The sequence below is a fragment of the Rattus rattus genome, chromosome 3 (assembly GCF_011064425.1).
Source record: "Rattus rattus isolate New Zealand chromosome 3, Rrattus_CSIRO_v1, whole genome shotgun sequence".
Lineage (NCBI taxonomy): Eukaryota > Metazoa > Chordata > Mammalia > Rodentia > Muridae > Rattus > Rattus rattus.
Window position 1 is genome coordinate 144,286,862 of NC_046156.1, and position 21,172 is coordinate 144,308,033.

Genomic DNA, 21,172 nt, shown 5'->3' on the forward strand with positions numbered 1-21,172 from the left:
TGTGTTAAGGCTTTGGTGTGGAAAGATGATTTCACTAAATGTTGAGAAGAACTGAATCTTTGCTTCTCTTCCCAGACAAATGTCTTTCTCATTGATTCAAATGCAACCCTTGTCGCTAATTACAAAATTAATTCACAAAGTAATGTCAGAGCACTCTGTTAGCAAGTGTTATAAACACTTGTTTTGTAAACTTTTGCTTATGAATTCCCCAAGGTTAGAGCTGACAATGAACTGATTGGGGACGTTTTAGTCCATCAACAAAGTTAGGTGTCAGATCCATGTGGGTCTGACATAACCCCAGGCCTAACCTGAGCCCACTGTGGGTAGAGCAGATCACACTCCATCATGGCTGCTTTCCACAGTGTGACTTCACTTGCAAAGCCCTCCATAACAGAGGAGTGGAGTGTCCCTTGGTTCTAAGTGTGCCTTTCATGTTCAACCCCAGCATAACACTATGCTGAAGCAGTCAAGATTACATTTAATTAGGATAGGCGTCCTATGCCTATTGGGAAGATAAAAATGAGCATTGGTCCTCTCTGAGTGTCTGATGTAAGCTGTGAATTGTGCCAAGGAGTCTTTCCCCTCTCACGGGTTCCATTGCTAGACTCTGTCACCGCCGTAACTTAAAAACTGAGCCACACGTTGATATTTGTGCAAGCATTCAAAGATTTTACATGGGAGATTTATTGGAACAGCATCATTGGTTTGGGTGACAATTTGAGAGCTCCGAGACCTTGAGATGGAGTGTTCTTAAACTCTCTGGTATGTCCGAGTACAGGTGACATTATTCACTGCACTTTCCTAAAGGATAGAAGACGGAATATTTCAGTAAAGCGACCAAACTGACACCTAGAAAATATTAACTAAGTGCTGTCCACATGCGACAATTTGGAAAGAGACCTTATTAGATTATATGGATAGGTACTGCTTATATACATGTTATGCATATTGGGTCTATAGGTATGGAATTTGCAATTATATTTTCAGAGACATGAAAAAGAAGGAAATAGTTTGGAATCCGAGGCTCTTATTTAAGTATTTTATGGCTCTACATTGAAGCATCTTTGCAGTCTTACGTACTGCCCAGTTTTTTAAAAAGTACTAACTTACACAAATGTAACCTTGCATGGGTTTGACAGACAAATTCACATGGTGTTCAGTTCTCTCAGGAAGCCCTCTGAGGAGGTACTGTGTACCCCTTAAGGAGGTGAATGACTTGCCCAAAATTCTGATTCACAGAGATAAAACCTTGGAGTCTGAATTTAGCATTCTTCTCGGTGAACTACACATTAGTTGCTACTATTGAACCCGTTGTTCGCCTATTAGCTAATGTCGTTACAATAAGTTATAGACTAAATCCTGTCCTTTCAGTAAAATGATTAAATTTTTACAAAGAAAAAAAAATCAACCTTTCTTAGAGAAAGAAAAATGTTGCGTCTTGAGAGTGAGGAGAACACTTTTTGTTTTCCTTAGTGTGGTTTGCATCTTTCCATTGAACTACATTACATTACCTCAGAGGTTACCAGAGATAGCTTTGTTTCTTTTCTTTTCTTTCATTTTGGTGCTGGTAGAGTCTAGGTTAAGAATCAGACCTGGCTTCCCTCTCCTCTGTAGAAGAGGGAAGGGTGACCTGGAAAGTCTTCCTGAAGGGAGGAGGAAGGATTGAAAAGGAGGCAGGGGAGGGGAGGGGTGAGGTGAGGTAGGGTGGAGTGGGATGGAAAATTGGCATTGAGTGACTGAGCTCTAATCCTAACACTCCACACTTTCTAGCTTTCTCTGTGTAGCTAAGTTAGTGAATGAACCTGTTTCCTGAACTCTTAGACAGGACAGTGCGCCTTACCTCACGGGATTAGTGTGAGGATTGCGTCAGTAATAACGTGGGAATGTGTAGAAACACACCCTTGCCCTGACTTGCTGGTACTGATCCGTACACTAGAACCACCTCAGCACTTCAGCTCCACACCTCTCTAACTTAAGACTCTCTTTTCTCCTACAAAGTGACAAATCCGGCGAGCCGTGGGGCAGAGGAACACAACCTTCTGTCAGTGTTGAAACCCTGACTGCACAAGTGTTCACGTGTGAGTGGGAGGTGAGGGGACACACTATTTTTTAAATTCTTTTTAGAGCTTCAACGTCTCGATCCAAACGAGTTTCAAATTCTTAGGAAGATATGGTTATCTGCAAATGTTTCCTTTCATCTCTTGTAAGAGAAAGGAAGCCAGGGGCATTTTCCAGCTTTAGGGCAGGCACATGGGTGCTTTTCTGGTAGATGAGGAAACGCCAGAGCACTTACCACCACCATCTTCCCGTCCACCAGCCTCCTGCGGATCGTGGCTTCTTTGCCATCCCAGTCCTGAACTTGAACCAAGGAGTCGTTATCTAAGACTACTGTACTCTGGAAAACAACCAAAGTTAGGTTGACGCATAGGAACCCTGATGTCTTAGAAGGTGCTTCATTCTAAGGTGACTCTGAGGATTTAAGGTTTTTCAGTTTTGTTTTTTGGTTGTTTTTTTGTTGTTGTTGTTTTTGTTTTTGTTGTTGTTGTTGGGTGGGGGTTTTTTTGTTTTGTTTTTTTTGGTTTTTTTTTGGTTAGATAATTCTTTTAGGGAGAGGAATATTTTAAGAACTTTTTAAAAAAAATACTTATTTATTTATTATATATAAATATAATAAATAAAATATAAAAAAATATAAATATATTAAAAAAATATAATAAAAAATATAAATATATTCTGGTCTGTCTTCAGACACACCAGAAGAGGGCATCAGATCCCATTACAGATGCTTGTGAGCCATAATGTGGTTGCTGGGAATTGAACTCAGGACCTTTGGGAGAGCAGCCAGTGCTCTTAACCGCTGAGCCATCTCCTAAGCCTGGGATAGCAACAACTTAAGAAGGAAAACTTTATCTTTTACAGTTTAGAGAAGGTCTTATTGTTATGCATCGCAAGTAAGTGTCCTTTACAACCACAGGAGCCTAGTTCACTGTCCCAGTGAGGCTGAAAGGAGAAAAGTCCCCTTTCTGATTCTCACCGGACACCATCCCCCCAAGGTTGCGTTGTCTGTGCTAACTGCTCTTGCTTCTTTAGTCTCTCTTTACAATTTTATCACAGATAGCTGAGATCCCTTTATTAATTGTTTCAGTAAAAATTCTTTCAATTTACATGTACCGGCATTTGAAGTCTCACACTTATTAAACCTCTGTCAAAAGGGTATAATATTACCCTTAGCAGAGATCAACTGAGGTCATTAACTCAAGAAAGAAAGAAAAAAGAATTTGTTGATAAACTCTTACATAGCAACCACTGGGTGCTGGGAAACAGATGAAAAACTATCTTGAGATGATACAATCTACTATGGAGAAATTGATAATACACAATTAATAAAATACAGGCAAAGTATATAATATAAATAAATGCTGCATTTCATTTGGAGGTATGAGATACAAGGAAAAATTATGTGTGCCACTTTCTGGCTATGAATGAAGAGTCTGGAGTCTCTTTCTTTACCTTGTTCACTGAGGACACCAGGCTTGTAATGGTGCAGTTGCAAGAACAAGGTGTTTAAACCTCCTTTGGCCTGGGTCCTTGGAGATTAAGTCACAAAACTAACTGATCTCTCTCTCTCTCTCTCTCTCTCTCTCTCTCTCTCTCTCTCCTCCCTCCTCCTCCCTTCTTCCCTCTCTCTCTCTCTCTTACAAACACACACACACACACACACACACACACACACACACACACACACACACGCACGCACAATTTCCTCATCTCCACCCCCAACACTTCATACGTATTCTGAGTTACAATAATTCTCCGTTGTTTTTAGCCTTTAAGAGCCTTAGGCTCATTTGTCACAGGACCATAACCTCACTGATATCAGCTAATACAAACCGTGCTTATTGTAAAAGTCCACGTGAGAAATGAAAGGGAGCACTTTTGTTTCTGAGAGGGTTGAATACCAGGTTCGGTAGATCGCTCTCCAAATGTGGTCCACTGAGGACCAGTGCCGGACTGTTAAATATCTTGTGTGCATTTTCAGGTGCCCACCAAAGAATTTGTCTCCCACCCAGGGGCAAATGTACCTGGCCAACATCTCAGGACCTACAGCCACCTCGGAAGAATCTTAAGGAGGAATTGTCTTGATCAGATTGGCCTGTTGGTACGTCTGGGGGGTTGCCCTGATAGTTAACTGATGTAGGAAGCCCCGGCCTCCCTTGTATGGTATCATTCTCTGAACGGTGTAAGGAAGAAGAACACCTACTACAGAAGGAAGCAGGCAAGGATGTGTTTGTTTTCTCTCTGCTCTGGACTGCGGCTGTGATGCGATTAGCTGCATGACTTCCTGCCTTGACATCCCTGAGTGATGAACCCCGACATGGAATGGTGAGTGAAATAAACCCTTTCTTCTCTGAGTTTCTTCTTGTCAGGGTGTTCAGCTCGTTGGCAGAAATGAAACTAGAACAAGTAATAGAATACATTTCACACTTCCAAGGGAGAGAATGCAAGAATCCGAAGGGATCATAGTGCTTATTTGCTTTTGAGATCTCCAAGCTTAGTGTTGAGGCAAAAGTTTGTCTAGGAGCCCCTTGAAATGAGTGTTGGCTATTGCTGCCTAGTAAACCTCTCTAATTAACATCCACACGCAGGTTCTGGAAGGTCCTGTGCAGGCCTCACCTTGCTTTTGCGGCCACCTGGTGTGATTTCCTCAAACTCCTCTCCCAGCTTGAAGGAAATCTCCTTGTTCTTAAAGATGCTTTTGGTTTTGATGGTGATCCGATCTCCGTCTGTGCTGATGGTCACAACAGGCCTCGCCAGACAGCCCAGCTTCCTGATGGCTCTTCCTGCGCCTGGGAGGAGGGTGACAGGCAAATGGTTACATCTGTTGTCGACTTCAAGGACTCCTTCTGTTTGCACAGCTCTTCCCCAAGGAGGAGGTTTCTGCAGTAGGCAGGCTTCATCCTATATGAATTCAAATATCTATTTTTCGCATTTACTTATCTGTGTGTAGTATTGTGTTCATGTGTTTGGGTTGTCATCTATTTAATGTCATTATTTTATTATTTAAAAATTGCAAATAAATAAAAACATTATACATCAAAACTTACCAGACACAAAGTTTTATGCAACTCAGCACTATAAGACAAACTTACCATTAAATGTACAATAATTGGCACTGTGTGCATCATAAATGCTGTGCAGCCAATTCTTTATAGATAGGGGCTTAAACTTAGAATTAGTTCATTGGATATGTTGGTATTCGCTTTTCCTTTCTTCTTATATTTATGTCTTGAGGATTTGAATGCCAGTACATAAAGGTATTTTTCCTGCATGTGCATCTTCTATGAGATGCACATGCCAAAGTTCGTTTTTTTTCTATCCCCATCGAAGACTGATGCGTTTCTATTTTTGCTGCTGTAAATAATGCTTCAGTGAACTGCCTTGTGCACACAGTTTTTGGTAGTCCATGTAGGAATGCTTTCAACAGAAATAGAATGCCATGGGAAGCAATATCTAAGGTAGAGTCTAGCAGGTGACTTGGGGGAATGTTGTAATGAGTTTCTTCTGCTTCCTGTTTCACCGCATATATCAGGTTGGATAATAGCTTCCAAATTATTAATGTCCTAATTCCCAGACCCTGTGGATATTACCTCACCTGCTGAGGGAACTCACGAGGTGTGCAGCTCAGAGATTATGAGGAGGTTATCCTGGATGGTGAAAGAACCCTCTGTAACCATGGTACGCCCATAAGAGAATGGAGGCGTTGGAGAGATGGCTCAGAGGGGAAAGAAAAGCCTCGTGTCCTAAATCCCATACCAGAACACACACAACATGGAATGAAAAACCAAGATTCCATAGAGATGTCCTCTGACCTCTACACCATACCTTGACACATGTGTACGTGCGTGCACGTGCACACACACACACACACACACACACACACACACATACACACCGTGTTCACATACAATAAAACTAATAATGAAAATAATTTTTAAAGGAAAGAGACATTAGACTACAGAAGGGAAAAAGGCAGAGGGAACACAGCAGCAAGTGTAGTGAGGGGGCCGCCCTCCAAGGAGAGCCAGCAACCATCAGAGGCGAGAAAACAAAAGTCCCTAAACATTAGAGCCGGTGTCTATAAAAACAGTTACTATTTTAAAGTATGTCCTCATCATGAATTATTTACTAAAATAGTTTGTTTAATAAGTGATGTATAGTTGGGGATTTAGCTCAGTGGTAGAGCACTTGCCTGGCAAGCGCAAGGCCCTGGGTTCGGTCCCCAGCTCTGAAAAAAAAGAAAGGAAAAAAAAAAGAAAGAAAAAAAAAAGTGATGTATATGCATTTAGTTTCACTGGGTCCATGGCGATTATACCGATCTCAGTCGTTTGTACAGAACTGCATTTTGGTGGTGAATCAGCCTTTTTTTTCTATGTGAAAAATTAGAGGGACCATATGACTCTTATTTCACACACATGTCACATGTCACCAAAGTGTCTTTCACACTGGATATAATGTATACATAAACACTGCTCATGCTACATATAATGTGCACATAAACATGGCTTACCCAATTCCTTCATGTAGTTTTCAAAATTTTCACAAGAAACAGATTTCCATGTTCCTTGAAGCTGGTCCACCATCGCGTCTCATTGAAAACTGCTTCATATGGCTGTGTGCATTGGTGTTCCCTGAAATGGGTTTGGAACATGGTTTTAATTCAACTCTGAATACAGAAAACAGGAAGACGACTAAGAGAAAAATTATCTTATATCACAAGACTCCCGTGCCAGGTCTTTGTCCCTCAGAGGTGACTTGTAAAAAGCCACCAGGCTGGCTGACTGGTGCTTCTATATTTTTCTTGATACTTTGAACTAAAAGTCAGTGATTATGCTTACGTAGTATCTAACATTTGAAATTTTTGTAGTCAGAGGCCAGGCAGTGGTGGCAAACATCTTTAGCACAGGACCCTGTCATGAAAAACCTCCACCAAAAAAAGAGGGAGGGGGCGGAACCACCATTATGTGCTGCTGAGCAAAGGACTAACAAGCATGATAGAAAAGGACTGTTTCCCAAGCTTGTGGTCCATCTCCCATCAGCTGGTCTTGCTCCTACAGCACCAGACACTGTTAGTAAGCTCCTTAGTACTTGCACTGGCTCAAAATATGTGACCAGAAGTAGGACAGGAAACACAGCAACTAGAGAACAGGACTGCAAACAGCAATCCGAAGGACAAGCATCCACCCTTCTGTGCCACCAGCCTGTGTGGACTTCCCAGTGGGTTCTGAGCAGTGCTTGTCTAAGGTTGGTTTATGGCCATTAAGAAGCATAGGTGTTACAGAATTCCTTAAGACAGGAAAGGTGGCACAGCTTCTGTTTTTCCCATTAAAATGTTCAGTCCTCATCAACTGAAGATAATTAACCAGGCCGCAGTTTTTCTAACAATTATTCAACAAACCTAAATGGAGCCGCCAGTGTTGTATGCCGAAGAAGACCAGGATACTTTATGTACACTACTGACTAAATATCCCAGCTATCATGAGAAAGAGACAATAATATTTTGGTTAGTTCTTCTTTCTGAACCTAGGCAACCTCATATCATGGTTAACTTACGTTAATGTATAAACATTGTACGTTTATACCTACTCCATATAGTAGCCATGAGTAAGAGATGACCTGGTGGTTCTAAATAGAAGGCATTAAAATCCCCATGAAGAACATGGCACTGCCCATGTCAGGTGCATATTGTCCCTCCACCATAAGGACAGAGCTCCTTGTATGCTGAAACCTCCCTGAGCAAGACAACGCCACAGGGCAATGATGCTGCCCTATGTCTGGTAACTTACGCGTTTGGAAGACTGAACCATGACTCAGAGTTCAGGCTAACATCTGTCTCTAGCTCCTGACTCCTCTACTCATGAGGCAGTGCCTCAAGTTCAAGCAGGAGCTAACCCTCATGGGCAGGGCTGTTTTGCTGCTCCATTGTTCAAGTGATGGATGCCTTCTGATCTTCTTTAATAAGAGCCAAGCATCTCCGTTCCATTCTGCACCAGCCATGCTTGTTTGCAAACCTCCAGTCTATCCTAGCAGAGTCCCAAACAGCCTACGTTACTAGGCTACCTGGTATTGCATCTGTATTCCTGTACTAAGCCACTGCTCCCTCCACATGAAATAGGTGACAGATACAACTTTGTCTGTGGAAACAATTTCCCTCACTACTTCTTAAGCACCTTTCCAGTACCAAAGTAAATTAATAGCCATTACGACTCGTCCCAACACTGAGCTGGCTAACACATAAAGCATGCGCGTGCATGCACACACACACACACACAAACACACACACACACACACAAACACACACACACGCCCTTTAATTGGCTTATGCCTGTCTCCATATTTTCCCAGGTACCATCTGAGGCTTCTGGTATTGTGATTGGTCACATTGAAGTCAGGGATACTTGTTTACGAGATTACCTTGGGACTTTAGGAGTTACTAAGCTTGATCTCAGATGCACAGGTAACTTATGGTGGACTGCTACACAGGTAACTCTTATGCTGCTGGGCCTGTGTGGGCTGATGACTCTGCACCCGAAGAATCCGTCTCATAATGGGTAGTTCCATCCCTGTTGAGTCCTCTATTTGAGAATTCCATCACTACTTGACTCCAGAACATGGGATTATGTTTTTTAATTAAAAGGCACATATTGTCTCTGTTGCTAATGGTGTGACCTTGCCTTGAAACATCAGAAGTCTATCTTGTCCCATACGAACACTGGGCAATTCTATTTTTTTTTCTGTCACTATAATCCAGCATCAGAGGGATTGTCAGTCATGGCCCAAGTTGTTACTCTCTCCCCAACTTTCCCCAGATTGTCTTTATGAGTGCTGCTCCACTCAAAGCAAGAAGACTTTCAATGTAGTCTGGGGAATATTCCTTGATTATATCAATACCTTGAACCAAAGGTTTCTATAGATATGTTAGTAGTAGAGACAAAATACAGTAGTTTGTATTTTGGAGAGAAGGACCCTCAATAATGACCAATTTTGAAATTTGTTTTATTGTTTAGCTCTCCGTGTGTGTCCATGTGTGGCTGGGTGCACGTGAGTGCAGATGCCCTCCAGGGCCATAGCTGCTAGGTCTGTCTGGAGGGTGAGTAGTTGTGAGCCACGTGGCATGGGTGCGAGGAACCAAACTCAGATCCTTTAGGGGAGAAGTATATCTTTTTAACCACTGAGCCATCTCTCGAGCCTCAGAATTATGCTGCGTTGTTTGCTTTTGGTTTTGTTTGATACAAGGTCTCACTATATGACCCCGATGGTCTGAAAATATCTATGCAGACCCAGACTGGCCTTGAGTGCACAGAAATCCCACTGGGATTCACAGACATGCACCACGCCCAGTTCATCACCAATGTTAACTCTCCACACTCTGAATTACCATATCTTACCAATGTCTTCAGTACGCTAGCCTCTCCTCCATCATTCCTTCACACACACACACACACACACACACACACACACACACACACACACACACACACACGATGCCTACATACTTCCATCTCACTGGGCTATATCACAGCAGCAGAGGTTAACACAGCCCTGGAACGAAGGTGCAGACGCAACTGTCTGCTCCATGGAAATGCAGATTGATTAGCTTTTCCAGTCTTTCTTGGTTGGGATACAGAATGACTGGTCACTGTCTGCAACTGTGCAGTAAGGGGTGTTCATCTGTGCTTGGGAAATAAATACCCATCAAGTACAGCCAGCCATAGTTCTGGTAAGATCTGAGTTTGTAGCAGCCTACGGTCCCCCTCCAGGAGGTAAGTGACTTATGTGGCAAGCTAGCACAGTGGATTAAATAAGGTGTACACTGCTTTCTGTGTTTTAGGCCAGCTACAGAGTGGCATGAATATCTGTCACTTGTCTCCATCACCATTACCAAATGCAGTTTTATTTTTGGTTCTGCTAGGAATGAAGTGCGGGGTCTTAAATACGAGAGGCAGACATGCTACCAATGAGCCATCCTCTGAACCCCCAAATATGACATTATTTGGTCTACTATTATTGCCAGATCAGGAGAACGGGTGAGGCTGGGGAGATGCCGCAATGTGCCCCCTGTTGAGGGAATTATGCTCTTGGCTTTGGGCAGTAGAGGGCTGCCATCTGTTCCACTTCTTTCAGATTCTCTCCATTCCCTTTCTTATCAGTGGGCCAAGCTCCATGGCAACCCTGGAAGAGCAACTGAAACTTGGTGGCTCTGCAGTCCCTCCCATCGGTGCATTTCTAATCACCTCTTAAATGATGTAGCTTCTGGACTCATGGAACCTACTCATTTGAGTTTACACACACACACACACACACACACACACACACACACACACACACTTTCTATAGAAAGATATGGACAGTATACAGATGTACACTAGAGCTTCAAACCACTACAAAGAAGATGATCACCATGCAAGAGTTTCCAGCTTTGTGGCATACGGAATCTTGTCTAATTGATGTGAAGTAGAGCTGGGGAAACACTATGTGCACTCTAGTGCCTGCAGAATAAAAGATCCCCACCCTGTTTTCCTTCTCACATGGGGGACTTGAAGGAGACATGCAAAATGCCTCCAATGTTACAAAAGAATTTAAAACCGTGCTACATTGACCCGTGCTTTCATATGAACGCCTAACAATGTAGAATGAACCTATAGAAGAGGTATTTTTATTGCCCAATTTTTATTGAATTATTGGTTCATAACATTCATAATATTAATCTTATCAGCATAAAACATTTTATTTTAACTTTTAAACTATACTTGAAAAATGAATTTGTTGCTGTAAAATTATAAAAAATGCTGTCTTTTTCCCCCTCACGAGATCCGGCACCACAGTGCCCCAAGACATCTGGTGGACATCTTCATCTCAGTCAGCAAAGCGTCTCACCTGCTCTGCTCCAACCCATATCACACTGTGATGGCTTCTCTCTGAGCCTGGCAGCAATCTCTCTACCCATCTAGTTCCTAAGGCAGATTGCTACCATGCCAGAAATATGCATCCCAATTCCATGGCGGCCTAGTGTCTCCAGCCACTACACACTCTCTTGAAATCTCTTAAATCGCCACATAAAAGAACACACAACACAATAACTTCTGATCCAATTGATAATATATAATTGCCCACCTAGACATACAAAGCCCTGTACACATCCATCCCTTACGAATATTCATAACAGCCTGTAAACGTGCAAAGAGGACTCTTAACATCCGCCTCCATGTTCTCTCCACTGCTTCTCCACCTCCTCCAGTCTCCTCCCCTCTCTAAAACTTTTCTCCCACCCACCCTTGCTTCCCGTCCAATGACAGGCCTCGTTCTGTCTTGTACCTGCCTTCACCTGTATGACATCCTACATGAGTTCATTCAACAAAAAGTTGCATTTCGATTCTTTCTTTTAAACATCTATGAGAGCAGAATATCAGTTTATTATATTCCAGAGGATGTAAGACTCCCAAACCATGTACATTTTCAGACATAATAAATAACATCAAAAATGTAGAGGGACAGTGAAGAGAAAGAATTAGAGAAAAATATCATTTCCTTCCTCTTACTGGAAGTATACGTCTATTTAGTAAGACAGGGATCCTATATAACACCTATAAAAGATCTATTAGCAGTGTGGTATTTGGAAAATTATGATTATTCTACATCAGTTTTCTACATTTTCACTGCCATTTCTATAAAATGTAAGGCTATGTAAATAATTTGGGGGGCTTATAATGACATCATTTCTCCCTTCTTTTTCATCTTTCCAAACCTTCGAATGTACCATCCCTTCCTCTTTGTTTGTTCATTGTTACAAATGTATGTGTGCATGCTCTAAATACATAAATTCAACCTGCTCAGTCTGCACGATGCTCTGTGTGTGAATTTTTCAGGGCTTCTCTTCCCAGAAGGACTTCTCCCTTCAGAATTCCTTACGTGTCTATAATTTTTTTTGTGTGTGAAGGCTTGAAGTTTCATGAGCTTTTCCCCATCCATGTCAGCAAGTTTATTCATGTTGTGCTTGTTCAGGTCCTGTTTAAACAGCCGTGTTGGTGAAACTATATGGGTGTAACTTCTGACATTTCTTAGAGACATGTTCTCACAGCAAATCCTCTGGTCCTCCGGCTCTTAGTCTTTCTTCCCCTCTTCCACAATGATCCCTGAGCCTTAGGAACAGGAGTAGTCTGGTTTATCAGTTGGAACTGGACTCCACACTCTGCCTTTAGTTGGTTATGGGTTTCTGCGATGATCTGCATCTGTTTGTTGCAAGGAGAAGTTTCCTTGATGAGGGGTGAGGACTGCATTTAATCTGTGGCTATAGAGACGAATACTTAGAACGTAGTTAGGGGTTGTGCTGGTTACAGGTAAAGTGGCGATTGTAGGTTCTCCTCCAAGATTCATGACTTCACAACCCTGGGTGGATGTCTAGGTTTCCAGTACCTTGGCATGATTTTTCTATCTGAATACATCTAACTAGAGAGCAGTTGGTTACTGCCATGGTGTGCATGCCACTTCTACACGCTTAGGATTACCATGCTGTGCTGCTCCATGTGGTTTGTAGGCTCCTAACTGGGTAGGACTCTTGGCTGCTCCCCTCCTTTGGAAGCTTGCATGGCAACCTCTGTTACCATGAAAGCTCGTCCTTGGGGCCTTTAAGCCCTATGTCTGATGTGTATGGTGTCTTCAGAAAACCTTCTACATCTGGAGGGGGCCAAGGGAAATAGCAACAACTTGTAATATTTGGGGAGACTTTGTACAACTGTAACAAACAACTCAAAAGGGGAGGGGGGCTTCTCAAGCCTGGTATTAGAGCTTTTGTTTAATGATCTGTGGTTCTTGTGGGGAGTATTGTTAGCCCAGAATTAAGTAGGTATTTTTAAGAAAATGTTGGCAAACTGAACCATGTGAGATCCACCCAATAAAATAAGCCTGTTGATGCTGGTAAACTGTATTGGGCTGTGATTTCTTTCTGTCACAGGCTTGCAGCTAATTCAGGCTGGTGCTGGAATCGGCTGCCTGGTGCTTGCTGTGTGTCTCTAAGAAATCCTGTGGTTCAGATGAAGCACAGGGATGTGGAGGCTTCCTGCTGGGATGAATAAAGGACTAAGTGTCTGAGCCGGGAAGCCTGAGGCTTGTGATTCAGACCTGCTGGGTTCCCAAGCTTCAATGCCCTGGGTCCCTCAGCTCCAGGAACCCAGCTGCTGCCTAAGTACTGCCCCCAGGTGTCCCCAAGTGACTCCAACCAACTGTTGTGGGGTAGCAGTGGCTCCAGGGGTTCCCCAGCATGGCTTGCCTTAATGAACTTTCTAAGTCACCCTGTCTTCTTACTCAGAATTTAGGCTTGGGAATATACATTATATTCTAGAGTTACTCCCAGATATGTCTCCAATGTCTCTCTTGAGAGATGACTCAGGTCTAAGGCCCAGCAATTAGACAACTGCTCTAGACTCTAGCTTATGGGGTGGGGACATGTCTAAGGGTTTTAAGGGTGTGACCCTGGTGATTAGTGTTAATTGTCGCTTCACAATTATGATCACCTGGAAGACAGGACTCTGGGCATGCCCATGGGGTTGTTCTAATGTGGTCACTAGTGTGGGAATTCCTGCTGTACTTACTTGGGCAGGGGATTCGGGGCTTCATGAAATGAGAGAGGCAACTATAGCACAGCAAGCAGGCTTCTGTAGCCCCTGGTGCCACTGGGCCTTCTCTCATGATGTAATTAGAACTGTGAGCTAAACGAAACCTCTTCCTCAAGTAGCCTTTGTCAGGATATCTTATCCCACAGTAGGACAAACGTTCAGGCACTGATCTAAGTCCAACAGCAATGCCTACGAAGACAAAGGTCCTACTATGGCCTGCTAAATCAAAAATTCTGGGGAAAGGGCCTCAAAACTGGTATTCTTAGCCAGTTGTCTGGGTAATGCTGATGCATGATGAAGTTTGAGATCTCATCCTCCATACTTAGAGTCATTTACAAAGAGAAAACTAGTAACTTTAGAAACTGAGCAGACATCCATCACCTTCCCATGTGACCCATACCTGGCACCGACTGACCTGAAGAGGATGAATCGATTGGCCTCTGTATCTTCCCACTCATCATCCAGAACCCAGACTGTGTCATAATGTAATAGCTGACACGCAAAGAAGAAAGAGGAAATTTCCACATGAGCCTCTGCAAAGTGTCAACGTCGTGACAACGAAAATCTGGGAAATTGCCACAAAATGGAGGAAACCAGAAAGATGTCACCAAATGGGGCCTATTTGCCAGCCAAGGGCCCTGCCAATCATGAAAAGGGGGCGGGGTTTGAGGAAGTTTATTCATGAGTTGACAAAACATGACTGGGAGCTGGGAGTCTCAAATCTACCTCTCAAGTTGAGGCTGTGGAGATTTGGCGGGATAGAGAAGCAGGGTGATGTGAGACTTGGAAAGTGTTGGAGGTAAAGGGTGTTAGGAGCAGGTGCCACTTTTCTTTCCTGAATGACTGCTCAGAGGACAGCAATGTTAACATTCTCCGAGGATGGAGACTTGAGCCTCTTACTTTGGAAGGTCTTCTATCAGACACTTGCTCAAGGGAAGGGCCAGTGGCTTTTGCCTATTTGAGCTCCCTCCAACTTCCTCAAAAACAGAGAAAACAAACAAACACACAGGCAAAATTGTGACCTCAGCAAAATTGGCGAAAGTCTTAACTCCACGGTCTCTAAACCATGACCAGGAAGAAGCTAGAGGGTGTATTTGGTTTTTCCCTTGGTTTCAATGACTCTGTTCAAAGCAGGGTCCTGACTTGGGACCTAGAATAGAAAACTACGTGAATGAAAAACAACAAGAACAGCAACACAGAGGTTGGGGAAGCCTGTACTTACTTGTGTATGTGTTTGACAAATCCACACTAGCACGTGAAATGTTAGCAAATCGAGCCACTGTAGGAAGACTGTATGGGAACTCTACATTGTGTTTGCAAGTTCCCTTGTAAACTGGAACTCATTCTAATATTTAAAAATTCAAAAAGCAACATGACAAAAATTAAAAATAAAATTCAAGTGTGGTTGATAGACAGCTATACTGGTGTCCCCCAGAAGCTGCTGGCACAGCAGGTGATAAGAACTAACCCCCAGTTTTCGAAGAATGTGCTGCCCATATGAGTCACGCATGATAGAAATTAAAAAGTCCCCTCTTTATCATAAACCCAGAATTTATCCCAGTGCCCGTCAGCATCCATTTTGGCTTGACCACTGCAAACTCCCTCAGTTCTCCAAGTCAGAGCATCCCCTCTGATGCAGCTCAAATTGTATCTTGTGTTTACAAGACATTTTCTTCCCTAAAATCCTAGGATTTTGATAGCACACATCTGAAATCCCAGCAGCCACAGGGCAAAGGTAGAAGGACCCAGGGTTCAAGGCCTTCCTAAATGACACTGTTAGCCCCTATCAAACATGGTAGAATGCTTGCCCAGAAAAGCAGAACCTGAGAGTCAGTTCCCTACACCATATGTCACCTTTCCTATTCTGTGACCAGAGAACTACAAGAAGCAATCTAAGGGAAGGAAGGGCTTATGCTCACAACCTAAGGATGGATATAATCCGTCATGTGAGGAAGATGTGGCTGCAGGAGCATGAGGGAACAGTGAGGAGACAGGAGAGTAGACAGGAAGCAGGACCAAGCCGATAAACCAGAGATCGGCTTCCAACAGCCCACTTCCTACAGCAGACTCCAGCCCCTAAGGATTCTACCACCTTCCAAACATCACCACTACCTGGGGACCAAGTGGTCAGACACAGGAAGCTCTGGGAGACTTTTTACATCTACTCCATACCACCCCGCAAAACAGAACAACAGAAAATGACAGAATCTTGCCTTGCCTCTGATCTTTGAGACGATCTCTGTGTTTGAGTAGATGCTCCCTGCCACAGACTTCCCTGTAACTTTAATTTTTTTCAAACTCACTTTTAATGATGATCCTTAAACACTTTAACCTCCCTTGTAGCCAGCCACCCACCAGAGGTAGTGAAAAGAAAGGATATGGGGGGAATGGACCTGTTTAGAAAGGTTCCTTGGAACAACTTCGGTCTACATTGTCTGGAAATTGGCAGTTCGTTCATAGGTTAGCAGCAGCAGCTCAATCCACTTAAAAACACCTCACAGATACGCCAGCAGCCAGGTCAGTAGAGTTGGGTTAGCAACAGCAGTGACATGACCTAGCAGGGACAGCCTAGGCTCAGCCTGCGAGTCAGAGGAGGGACCTGGAGGGACACCAGGAGAAGTTTTCGGCTGTGCCTCTCTCAGGGAAGTGAAGATCAGGGAAGATGAGAGACCCACAAGCGTTGCACAGCTAGCTGTACCAGCAAGCTGAGCTCTGTCTCTGTCCCTCTATCGAGTCCTCTTTATACCCTCCAAACATCACGTGTCCTCCACGTGCCATGCTCAGCATGGCTCTTGCCTCAGCCCAAGTCCATGGAGTCTGGACAAATGCAGTTCAACTACACAGTGTAAGGCAGAGCAATCCATGCATGGTGTTAGCAAAGAATCATTAGGTGTTTGCTCTCTCCTGTGTCTGCTTCAGTGAAACGATCCTTCGAGAGTCTGCCTGAGTCTTTCCCCTGTGTCCACTTCAGGAAAACACTCCTTCACATGTTTACCCCAGCACAACTGAATTTCCAAAGAACCCTCAAGTTTCCACTTCACTTCCCTTTTACAAGTAACCAACTGTGATGGCCGGAATGAAAATGGCCCCCATAATTCACATTTTGGATGCTTGATCCATAGTTGGTGGAACTGTTTGGAACATTTTTGGAAATGTGGCCTGGTTGGAAGAGGTTTGTCACGTCCATGGCTTTGAGGTTTTGAAAGCCCACACCATTCTCAATTAGCTCTGCTTCTTGCCTGTGCATCAAGATGTGAACATTCAGCTTCTGCTCCGGAGCCATGACTGCTGCCATGCGCCCTGTCACGATGGTCAAGGACGCTAATCCTCTGAAGCTGTCGGCTCAACCATGGTGTCTTATTTCAGCAGAGAGATGACTGAGACACCACCCTGCCTGTTGGATACGACTGCCTGGGCGTCTCCAGCGTGCCGGGCTGCTCAGGGTGCAGTGGGTTCTATATTTGAGCCAGCGAGGCAAGTATCGCAAGGGAACCTTACCAGTATCTAACCATTGCACTTTATTCCTTTCAATCTTCTCTTTTGAAAATTCCTGTTGCTGATAAACTGGAAAAGGATTTTTCTCACATTATGAACAGTATATATAGAAAATTAACAGCTTTTACAACATTGATTACTCAAAATGTAGAAAACAAAAGTACAAAAAATTCACAAAGAATAGCAACAACAAAACACCAAGCTGGATGTGGTGGGGGGAGCATTTAGTCCTAGCATCTGAGAGGCTGGAGCAGGAGGATTCAGAGTTTAATACCAGTCTGGCTACATAAACCAAAGAAAGAAGGAAGGAAGAAGGAAGGAAGGAAGGAGACGGAAAAAGGAAAGGGAGAAAAGAAAAAAGGGAAAGAAAGAAAAGAGAGAGCAAGGAAGAAGAAATAAGATAAGGGAGAAGAAAGTAAAAGAAGAAGAGAGGAGAGGAGAGGAGAAGAGAAGAGAAGAGAAGAGAGGAGAGGAGAGGAGAGGAGAGGAGAGGAGAAGAGAAGAGAAGAGAAGAGAAGAGAAGAGAAGAGAAGAGAAGAGAAGAGAAGAGAAGAGAAGAGAAGAGAAGAGAAGAGAGGCTGGCGAGATGCTTCAGGAGTTCAGAACATTTGGTGCTTCCAGAGGACCCAGGTTCAGTTCCCAGCACCCATATGATGGCTCACAACTATCTGTACCTCCAGTTCTGGGGGACCTGACTTCGTCTTCAGAGGCACCAGTACACGTAAGGTACACAGACATACCTGCAGGCTTAACACTCATAACATAAGATGATATAAATAATTCTAAAAAAAAATTTTTTTAAAAAAGGAAAAAAGTGCCAAACTTGGGAAAAGTAAGATCCCAACCCTGGTGCTAAGGGTGATGGTGAATAGCTTTGACTTTATTACACAGTCTTGGGAGAAAACCTTCACGGTATTCATGGGAGCATAGATACTTTGATGTTGCCTCTCACTTAAGAAACTGAGTTAACAGTTTCACCATCTAACTGAGCAGACACTGTGATGAAATACCCAGCATTAGAAGATGCTGTCATAGGAGGGAGAGCTTTTCTGCCCAGCTTTGGGATCATGAATGAGTTTATGAGCTGAATAACTTTCAGGTGTGGCACCAAGAAATCAGAGATGAATGATGGCGTTCCAGGAGCGAATGCTTATGATCCTTCTTCAGCCGGTCCAGGCCATGTCAGTGAATACACTGCCTCATACTTCATTCATGGTGACAAGTCCCAAGGCAGAAAACCAGTTAGTCCTGGGTGCAGCTCAAATCAGACTGAAGGTGATCGAGTGTTATTTTGAAATTAATTTAGAATGTTACAGGTGACTGATCAAGAATTGTCTTTAGAGGATACCTAAATCTAAATATTAACAATCTTGAGAAGAAAAGGGCTGAGTTCATTCATCTTCTTTTTTTATGTGTGCTGATAGGAATTGAATCCAGGACCTCAAGCCTTTCCAAAAAGAAAAAAAAAAGCTTCTACCACTGAAATATATATATATATATATATATATATATATATATATATATATATGTATATGGTTTGGGGTAAGCCTTCCTTTCTACCTTTCTACTGCCTAATCATTTCACTGTATCTGAAAGTACACTGTAGTTACAAAAATAAATTCTATCTTTGAAAGAAATAATAGTCAGTAAGGTTCAGGAAGGACTGATAGGAAATGAGAGCTTAAAACAGGGCTTGTTTTAAAGTGCCCTTCCAAGAAAGTAGACCATGAAAAATTAATTTGAAGTTGTGTGTGTTCATGGTAGAGTGCTTACCTGGCAGGCAGGAGGCCTTGGATTCAACCCTTAGCACAGACAGTAGGCAAGGATTGTAAAATAAAAGGAAATGTAAGTACGGTCTGAGTAGGCAGAGGAAGGTTAGCTAATGCATGTAGTAGAAGCAAAGTGTGGTGACATGTTCGCCATCCCAGGAAGGCAGAGAAAAGGGATCATGAGTTCAAGGCCAGCCTGGGTTACATAGTGGGATCTTGCCCCCAAAATAAGAAGTGTCCAGTAGAAAGGTGGAAAAAGCATAGGAAACAAATACCCAGGTTTTTAGAAAGAAAAAGAAGATCTAGTGGTCTGGAATAAATGAGAATAGTTCTATGGGTACCATGTGAAGCAGGAAGAGTGGGCTGGCCCCAAACCCATGTACATATGGGCAACACTATTGGGACTCAGTATGTGTGTGTGTGTGTGTGTGTGTGTGTGTGTGTGTGTGTGTGTGTGTGTGTGTGTATGCATGACTGTGAAGTACATCATAGAAGAAGGGGACATGAATCTGAGAAGCGGTGGGGAGGGGGATCATGGGAGGAGTTGGAGGGGGTAAAGGGGTGGAAATACTGTAATATAGTTTATTTGTGTATGGAATTTGCAAAAAAACAATAGTTCATGAATAAAAAGAAATAAATAAACACCATTGTAAAAAAAAAAGAAAAAGCAGGCACCTACCTCTGGGGGAACCTGTCAGCACACAGGGAGGCAGAGGGACGGAGAGAGCTGAAATGGAGACTCGTTTAGTTTCTTAGGGCTGCTGTGACAAGTCTACCCGGAATGGTGGCGTCCTACGTCAGATAGCTTTCACAGTTTGGGTCTGGAAATCCCAAACAGGTGTCATCAGGGAGGCTTTAAGGTAGAACCCTCTGTGGTCGTCTCAGTAAAAGCGACCCCCATAGGCTCCTGTGTTTGGATGCTTAGTCAACAAGGAGTGTCACTACTGCAGAGGGATTAGAAAGTGTGTCACTCGGGGTGGGCTTTGAGGTTTCAAAAACTCAAGCCAGGCCCAGTGTGACTCTCTCTTCCTGCTGCCTTGGGATTCAGATGTAGATCTCAGCTCCTTCTCCAGCACCATGCCTGCCTGTGTGCTGCCATGATGATGTTGCACTAAGCCTCTGAACTGTAAGCCAGCCCCAATTAACTGCTTTCCTTTGTAAGAGTTGCTGAGGTCATGGCGTCTCTTCACAGGAGTAGAACCCTTAGAAGCCTCCCTTCCTTTTTCAGATTCTCGTTTGCCTTGATGGGTGACTGCTTTCCTCCCAGATCTGCTCAGCTTCACATGGACTTCTCTTTGTGTGTGTGTTGGGGGAGGGGGAGTCTATTAAAAGAAACCTTGTTAGGGAGATGGCAATGGGGCTCAGTGGCTAAAAGAACCGGCTGTTAAACCTGATAAGCTGAGTCCTCTCCATGTGTCCACATGACAGGAGAGGCTGACTTCCACAAATGTCCCCTGACAACGCTGCACACATGTGCACATACGCCACACACAAAATTTCAACCAATTGTTTTGAAAGAAAACTTTTAATTGGATTTGGGGTCCATCTGGGAAATCCAAGAGTATATCATATTGAGATTCTTACCTCTATCTGCAAAGAACCTTTTTCAAATAACAGTACATCCCCATGTTTCAGAGTGGAATATGGGCACATATTCAGTGTGGAGTGTGTCCCTTCAACTCATCATGGGGACAAGGTGGTCAGGAACTTGTGAGGACTGTCAGAAGCAGACAGGGCCTCTTTGTCTGCCTCAGACCATGAGAGGTGCACTCTGAAGGTTAACTAGAGAAAGAAGGGACTGTTGGACTCTGTATGATGTATCTTTATCTGAATTCTCTTGATTCAATCTTCTCCAATGTAATGAGAGAGACGACTAGGATGTAACCCCAATGCTGCTGGAGTCCAGAGGGAAAGGTGAAATTTTTTTCATTAATTTACTTCTTCACTTTACATCTCAATCACAGTTCCCCCTCCTCCCTCTCCTTTTAGTCCCACCCTCACAGATCTGCCCCATTACCCTCTTCCCTTCTCCTCAGAGCTGGGGAAATCCCCAATGGGTACCAACCTGCCTGGGACATCAAGTCCCAGCATGACTAAGCATATCCTCTCCCATTGAGGCCCAACCAAACAGTCCAGCTAGGAGAAGGAGATCCAATGGCAGATAACAGAGTCAGAGACAGCCCCTGCTCCAATTGTTAGGGAACCCACATGAACACCAAGCTGTACGCCATAAGCAGA

The 21,172-nt window shown here is 43.5% G+C and overlaps 1 protein-coding gene across 1 annotated transcript; it reads right to left on the reverse strand.

Moving 5' to 3' along the window:
• Positions 1–648: 648 nt before the first annotated feature.
• Positions 649–16,269, reverse strand: Fabp12 (fatty acid binding protein 12). The gene is made up of 5 exons (XM_032896813.1): positions 16,064–16,269; positions 6,569–6,689; positions 4,675–4,847; positions 2,294–2,395; positions 649–801 (listed from the first exon to the last, which is right to left on the reverse strand). The coding sequence occupies exons 2-5, from the start codon at positions 6,639–6,641 to the stop codon at positions 751–753; spliced, it is 399 nt and encodes a 132-aa protein (XP_032752704.1). The 5' UTR covers positions 6,642–6,689; positions 16,064–16,269; the 3' UTR covers positions 649–750.
• Positions 16,270–21,172: the final 4,903 nt, after the last annotated feature.

Bases quoted from the DNA above. Each gene is read 5' to 3' on its own strand.
- Fabp12 (XM_032896813.1), bottom strand. From the start codon at position 6,641: ATGGTGGACCAGCTTCAAGGAACATGGAAATCTGTTTCTTGTGAAAAT. The intron at 4,848-6,568 runs GTAAGCCATGTT...CCCTCCTCCCAG, and splicing joins AAACTACATGAAGGAATTGG to GCGCAGGAAGAGCCATCAGG. The intron at 802-2,293 runs GTAAGTGCTCTG...TCTATCCTTTAG, and splicing joins TGGACGGGAAGATGGTGGTG to GAAAGTGCAGTGAATAATGT.